Raw genomic sequence first — 7,902 nt, forward strand, 5'->3', positions numbered from 1 at the left:
TGGACAAAAGGGGGCGGGTCTAAAAAGGTGGCGCTGCACCGGCATTTTCCAAAAAGAAAATAAATAGCTGGACAGTGTGTACATGCCCTAATGTGGGGGCCTCCTCTGTTAGTTGTTTGACTAATAGTAGATGGGTAATATGACAAAAAATAGTTTTGCTTTAATCCCTGCTAAAATGAGTCTTTCTGTTTCTACTACTCCACCACACTCTGGTCTTGCAGCGTGCTGTGCAAGTTATACTTTTCTTTACTTTTCTCTTCCTTCAGGCCACATTGAACGACAGACTCTGGGGTGACTCCACTGGTCCCTCCAGCACTCAGCCCAAGTCCGCCGGCCCTCGCTCCTTTGAGTCACCCATGCCCCTCCTCATCTGGGGCCTCCTCCTCCTCCTCCTGTTCTGCTATGATCAATGAAGGATGTCATGGACGCCTGGGACATTTCCGCACAACGGGCTGGGCTCCTTTAAAACAAAACAAAAAACCTGGAAGGACCTTCTTTGGAAGACGGACCAGAGGGACACTGGCAGAGTCATTGTGTTATATTTTTGTTCCTGTGGACAAACTGAGCTTTAACCTCCCTTTGGATTCGGACATTGACGTCATGACAGAGGGGCACATTGTATAAATGACTATACAGATAGATATTGTGAACACAAATGTGGAGACCATTCGCATCAAGGTGTATATATGTACAGTACAATGCTGTCACATAGCCATGACAAAAGTTTAATGTATGTGAATATTCCCTGTTTTCAGAATCATCAATTGTGTTGGAATTGTCTTTGGAGACATCGAAACCAAATAGGTTTCTATTAAGGCCTGTATAACTAGCCCAGACAGGGGAACAAAATTCAATCAAGGATGGTGTGGCCGAGCTGATCCTCCCTGCCCGAGGCATTTCATGCATCTCTTAAACTGCCCGGAAAACACCCTTGAGGATATGGAGATTGAATATCATTCAGTTCAACTTCACTGAGGAGGACAAGGAGGAGCAGGAGGAGAGTGTTATTTTGGATCAATAGCAAATGCTAAAGCCTTTGGGCTGGAGATATACAACATGCCTCTCCAAACTCATTTCAGCTAGGTGGACACATGCCAACGCTCTGATCATTCCAAGTGCACTCCTTCATGGAATGGAAATACCATCCACTATCCTCGTTCCAGTGACTGGACTGGGCTTGCGAATCGGACCATTTCATCTACCTTTCAGAAGCTACGTCTGGTGTGTTCATTCTTTCCAGAAAACCTTCAGTACGAAGGACATTAACCAACCAGAACTGAACTTGGTTCGCCCTTCAATCATCTCCTTTTAATTGCCAACTTTGCCATATGCCAATGGTGTGATTTGTTTAAATGGCTGTGATTGATGATGGATTGCCATGGCAGCCAGGACTGTTGGCCAGGGGCCCCGCTGGCCCTGAGAGGATGCACTGTTGTTGTTTGTCATGTGATCATGTGGCATCTGCACAGAGGATGACTGGGGTTCTCACTCTGCTCAATTCATTTCCATCACTGCCAATAAAAGCTGTCGGTTCATTTATTGCTCACTCCAACTTTTTGAAACAACGAAAAAAAAATGTTGTGTATGGATGAATTGATGTAATCATAGAACAAAATGATCCTGGTGAAAGCGAGCAGTGTCTCTGTCAAAAACAACAGAGCTTTAGACAGTCGTTACAGATAATTACAGACAGAAAGAGTCATTTTTAGTTTTTGGCTCTGAGGTCAGTGTACACAGTTTACTGCTGGATAAATCAAACAGGTTAAGAAATGGCTGCAGTTCTTTGGATCAAGCTAGTCGGAAAACATAACTGGCATAACCACAATTTATGTCTGGACTCGAGAATGAACTATCGTGTTTATAAAGATGTGCTTCAGAGGATTTAAATGAGTTGCAGATAGTTTAATCCTCAAAAACGTCATTGCACATAAATCATATTACATGACTAGCTCCTGAGTGAAAAAAGATTGATTCTGATGACTCAAATAGCCAGTGCAACGGTATAATTTAGATGCAATTTCTCTGTTTTAGCTTTATAATGACACATAAAAACACAATGGTTTATACACACATAGTCATTTCAAGCCTCTTTTCAGAGCCAGAACCTCAGTGGACTAAAGGCAGTAAAGGATTGCAACACCTTCTTCTTATTCTCCTACCAAGCTACAAAGTGTGGCAGTTTTTTCACACAAACATGGCACAGTGTGACCCAAGGCGTTTGGTTTCAGCATGCTGTTGCTCCATGTTATTATCAGAACCCTGTCTTAACCTCCACCAAAAAGAGAAAACACAGTCATTTTATGCGGAACTGAGGTCTTGAGTGTAAAATGATCTCTAGTTTTTTTTCTGTTTATTTTTCACTTTACCTTTGCAAAAAAAGTTGTTACACTCAAAAATGTCATTTCCAGAAAAGGACAAACCATATATAAGGAGGCTCTTTACGTGTAAATCCAGCTATGTGAATATAAAAGCTGCGATTAAGTGATGTAAGTGTGCTTAATTTAAATTATAACTCAGTGCAAATTTTCTATTTTTTCTTCCCTTAGCCTGGTCTCAAATAATATCCTCGTTTTACACTCGGGCCCTTTGCCTCACATCCTAAGTATGCCTTAACATCATGAAGTACACTTATTGCAGACAAAATGTTAGTCCAATCTACACATTTGGTTGTACAGACACGGGTCAAATTCAACTTAAGGTTAATTCCACACATGGACTTCAATATGTGTTTATAATTCTCAAACATTTCAGTCAAAGGAAGTCTTGTTCTTGTATCTTGGTCTCTTGTTATGAAGACCTGGGCCTTGGACATGCTTCAGGACACGCCCACTGCCTCACCATATTTGTGTGTTTGTCAGATTCTGCGGCTCCTTTGTTGTCCAGCGATTATTTCTTGGATCTGCGCAAGGAGAGTTTAGACTTCTTGAAAAAATGTTCCACTGTTTGAACCCTATAACAAGAACCTCAGGGTCAAGGGGCCATTTCATGCTATGACATCATTAAGATTTAAGATTTGTTGCTATAGAAACAGGGATGTTGATACAGGAAGAGCATTGATTCATCCACTTTTGATGCATCCTTGTATTAAATGAATAGAATAAAGTTCTTCAAGGAAATTATTTTCATAGAATGGATAATGGTGTTCCTGTTTCTTCCCCATGTGTCCGTGTTTGCTATCATCATCCTGGGGAAAATAGTTGTCCTTTTTTCTCTGCAAAACGTATTCACCAGCCAGGCATGAAGGCAACATTTTGTGGAGGTGTCAAGTTGAACTTTTGCGGTTCCACGTGTCCTAAAGGTGAGAGGTAATCAATAAGCTATGATGTGAAAGTATCAGTTACACACATTTTTGCACACGTCATATTCAAGTACTTGTTTTTATCTAGCAGCAGCACTATTTTCATATAAAGAGAAGGAGAGAGGGAGAACTGGTGTGCTTTTGAATTGAGAACTCAGTCTTTTAGTAGTTGAAGTTGTGAGTGGTGCGACTCAGTGCACTTCTCCCAGCCAGGCCACCTCATTTCCCTCCGCCTTTCCAGCAGCTTCTCGCTCCGTCCCTTCTCCACCGACACCCCCAGCCCAACTCCACAGACTTCTTTTGAAATGTCTCCTCACAGACCGAGGTGGCAGACACGTAGCCTCTTGGGCCCGTGGCGGCGTTTCCTCCTCCGAGGCTCCATTTGCTCCAAAGTTCACTCCCGGCGACAATTTTAAATCCTGCACTGCGATCAATAAAGCAATTGAGCAGCATGGCTGGGTCCTGCGTCGGGTAGACCTAGACGCATTCCAAACCGGCAGGATAGCCTGGTGCGGCTGAGCCTGCGCCTGAACTCACGGCACGTGCCTGGGCATTCAACGCCCAGCCGGTGCGTCTGTATTCTGAGCAGCCTCTCTTCCCCCTACTGCTCCAGGATTTCTACAGCCCGTGTTTGCAGGAGAGAATAAGGATTGATTTCTCTCTCAGTGTTGTAAATGCTATGACGAAGCTATGGCCCTGAGTTCATGAAATATGTCATCTTCATTTTCTTTGCACTTACTTACACTTAAGTGAGGACTTGTTTAGCCAAGATGTGTGTTTCATTTTGTTCTTACACATTTACTGAAGCAAGGGCTCTGGTCTACCCACATATCCAAAAAGCACAAGTATATGCAAGTGTTGCATATGTATATGCAAAATGCAATTGCCAACTATGTACATTAACACCAGAAAATGAAATGTTTTCATCGGATGGCTTATAAATTATTTATTTGGCTGCACTTAGTAATTCAAAATTGAAGGCTGATGGTGAGGAGGAAGGTGTGTCCTTCCCTGGCAGTGGTCTCTAAAGAGCCTGCTCTGCTTCACCTTACAAAACACATCTTTTTATCTTCTTTGATCCACACTTCCAAGTATCAGCTAATGAAGTCTTATGAAGACTTTTTTAGATGTATTTGGAGTGGTAGCTGATTTAGCTGTGTCTCTGGTTTCACATAGGGACTGAAATTAATAGGTTTGTTTTTTTTGCAGTTGAATATGCTGAAGCGTAATTATTAACCCCTCGTGTTACTTATATTCATAATTCCCTTCCTACAGTTTTTTCCTATCGTTTTAGGTCATGTACCCATACCATGGTCACTTTTCCCTATCACTTAACACAGTGGGCTTTAGAGACACACACCTCTGCATATCTGTTAACCTTTGGTGCAAAATGCACTACAACAACCACACCACAACCAATGCTGCCACAACTTAACACATGTTTCCTCTCAGTACACAATGACCTAAAAAACACTAACATCTTAAAGCATTGCCAATTGCATATATAAAATGTTGCTGTGTCCTCCAGTTTGGCATAGATTTCCTGTAGTGTTGCATTGAAAAAAGAAAAACACTTTCAGTTTTTTAGGTCATTGTGTTCTGAGAGGAAACATGTGTTAAGTTATGGCAGCATTGGTTGTGGTGTGAGTGTTGTAGTGCATTTTGCACCAAAGGTTAACAGATATGCAGAGGTGTGTGTCTCTAAAGCCCACTGTGTTAAGTGATAGGGAAAAGTGACCATGGTATGGGTACATGACCTAAAACGATAGGAAAAAACTGTAAAATAAATAAACTCTCTGTAAACTGTAAAATAATTTTTCTTATTCAAACATATACAGTAACTTCATTTGTCAGTCCAAATGCAGCATCTTTCCATCTACAGTGATCTTAACTAGACATGACTGCCGAACTGTTCAGTAGGTTTTGGCACAGAATGAGTCATGGTTGTCAGTGTGTTTGTGTGTTTTTATGTGTTTTGTGTGTGTAAATTGGTTCGTGTTTCATTTTTATGTATTAAAGGAATTATTTGTGATAGATTTTGATGATTTGGTTATGTAATGTTTTGTGTACTACTTTTTTGTGGATTGTTTTGGTATATTTTTCTTTTGCAATGTAGTTTGTTAAAACAGGTCAAATAAAGAGGTTTGGAAACAAAGTGAAGTTTCCAACCACCAACAGGTGGCGCTATAGGTGATAACAGTCAGGCATATGAACGCGTTTGGGCTGGATCCAGCGTCCACCCTAAGACATTTTCTCTGGATCAAACAATGTACGCAAGAGTTATAAGAGACTTAGTGTTTTGTGGCAAGCACTAGCAAGTTGGCAAAGTTTGAGGGTCTGCCACGCCCACACCTTAAGACTAATGAGAAAATCTTATATAACTTTTAGTCGCCCATGGCTGAAGAGTAACCTGACCACATTTCAAGGCGTTACCATTAAATTTGTCGGAGGCGTTCGATCAGATGTGAGGTGTGCAAACGCCGTCAAAACGCATCTTCCACTCAAAATGGCCGACTTCCTGTGGACCTGCCACCATGGCGTCAAGAGACTTTTTGGTGCGTCCAAGCATGATCAAGACGTGTACCGAATTCCGTTAAGCTACGCCAAAATAACCCCAATGCGCAGGGGTTTTTGCAATGTTCTAGGGGGCGCTACAGAGCCATTTTGCTCCATCCATGGACAAAAACTCTAACGAAGATGGACGGTTCCAGGCTTGATGTCCCTGGCAAATTTGGTAATTTTTCGAGCACTTTGACATATATTCGATTAAAACACCTCATTTTTGCTTTTTAATTTTTAACTAGGTGGCACTATACATGTAATGACTGGTGATGGTATGGGTTGACATGGCCCCTTGACACAAACATACAAGAACAATTTGGCCCTCCAAGGCCCTACGGTTCTCGGGATATTCGAAGAAAACTGTGTCGCGCCACCTACAGGCCAGTTGGTGTATAATCATATAAATCAATTTATTGCATGCCCCCCCGTGAACGGAATTCCACGAAACTTAACGTGCAGTCAGAAGGTGTCATAATGATCCCACACCTCCGATTTTGTGCAGTTCTGACCTTGTCAACTTACAATTAAAATGTTTTACAACACTCGATTTTTGCTTTTTCATTTGTAACTAGGTGGCGCTATACATGAAATAAGTGGTAGTGGAATGGTTGACGTGGCCTCTTACAGTTTTTTTTTCCATCGCTAACGAGAGCTTACCTTTACTTAAAATACTTTTTCTAAACTCTTAACACAGACTTACACCTACAAAACACAATTGGCCAAATAGATCATTTTCTTCTCAAAAGCACATTTTGTTAACTATATACTAACTCTTCATTTCAAAATAGAAGACATCTTTCTCTGCACACACTAACTTTACCAAAACACTGGACATCTGACTCAGAATGAAATTATTCTTTCAAAGAATAACTCTTGTTTTCACTTCACAAGGAACATGCAGCCAATCAAAGTACACCAGGTTTCAAAATACTGGCTATTGTGGACATTACAAAAGCGACATAGACTTTTATGTTTCAGTTTTACAGATATTTGCATGCAAAACATGCAATCCACTGTTATTTACGCCAAATGTTTTGGTTGGGAACTGTATATCCACATGTAATGTTCACATTCAAAAGCATTCCAGTAAAAAGCCAATCAGTTTTTTTTTCTTTACTGTTTACTACAGGAGGTATAGTAGAAATACTGTTTAAAGTATGATACAACAGAAAACGTTTTACAGTATTGTTTAAAGTTAACAAAATATCCATGAACAAAAAAGCAGCAGCAAAAAGCCCAGTAAAAAGGGAGAACTAAAAAAAGCACAAAATTCCTTTATCTAATCCCTGCGATCTTCAGGGTTAGGCCACAAGTTTCCATCCACATCGCATCTGATGTTATCCAAGGCGATGCACCTTGGATAAAACCGCTTGGAATGCCTGATCCACCCTTGACAATCATCAACTGTGATGTCCCTGCAGCCAGCATCCATAGCTTCAAGGAGGGACAACTGGTCATGTGGCTGATGGTCATAGACTTTCCACCTCCATGTAGAAAAGAACTCCTCTATGGAGTTGAGGAAAGGTGAATAGGGTGGAAGAAATAGACGAATCAGTCTTCGGTGGACCTCAAACCATGCTGTAACTGCTTGTAAGTGATGGAAGGCCACTTTGTCCCAGGTGATAACGAAGGTCCTCCTGTTTTCACCCTCCTGATCCTGCTCTGGAACCAGACGCTGGTGGAGATCATCAAGAAAAGCAAGGAGGCGCTCGGTGTTGTTAGGTCCAACCTGACATTTGTGGAGGAGTGATCCTGCATTTGAAATTGCTGCACACATAGTGATATTTGCCCTTCTCTGTCCAGGAACATCAACTGTGGCCCTTTTTCCAATGACATTTCTTCCACGTCGACGCCTTTTGGCCAGATTAAATCCTGCCTCATCCACGTATACGAATTCATGAGGGGCCTGGTTGGCCTCCAATTCCATAACTCTCTGAAACAAAGTTTATGTAAATCATGCCATTACAGTACTATATACCATACAGTACTGTAACCTATTACTGAGTAGCAGAGCTTTGTTCGTTCCGATCAGAAATAGTATT

The 7,902-nt window shown here is 41.4% G+C and overlaps 1 protein-coding gene across 1 annotated transcript in view; it reads left to right on the plus strand.

Moving 5' to 3' along the window:
• gfra4b (GDNF family receptor alpha 4b) overlaps nt 1–413 on the plus strand; it is a gene marked incomplete at both ends in the record, with an annotated part of 36,745 nt that extends 36,332 nt beyond the window's left edge. Inside the window, one exon of the mRNA XM_080840349.1 lies at nt 267–413. Within this exon, the coding sequence (XP_080696475.1) occupies nt 267–413 (147 nt within the window). The remainder of the gene's footprint in view (nt 1–266) is intronic.
• Between the last annotated feature and the right edge of the window lie 7,489 nt (nt 414–7,902).

This window comes from Sprattus sprattus (assembly GCF_963457725.1).
Source record: "Sprattus sprattus genome assembly, chromosome: 6".
Taxonomy (NCBI): Eukaryota; Metazoa; Chordata; class Actinopteri; order Clupeiformes; family Clupeidae; genus Sprattus; species Sprattus sprattus.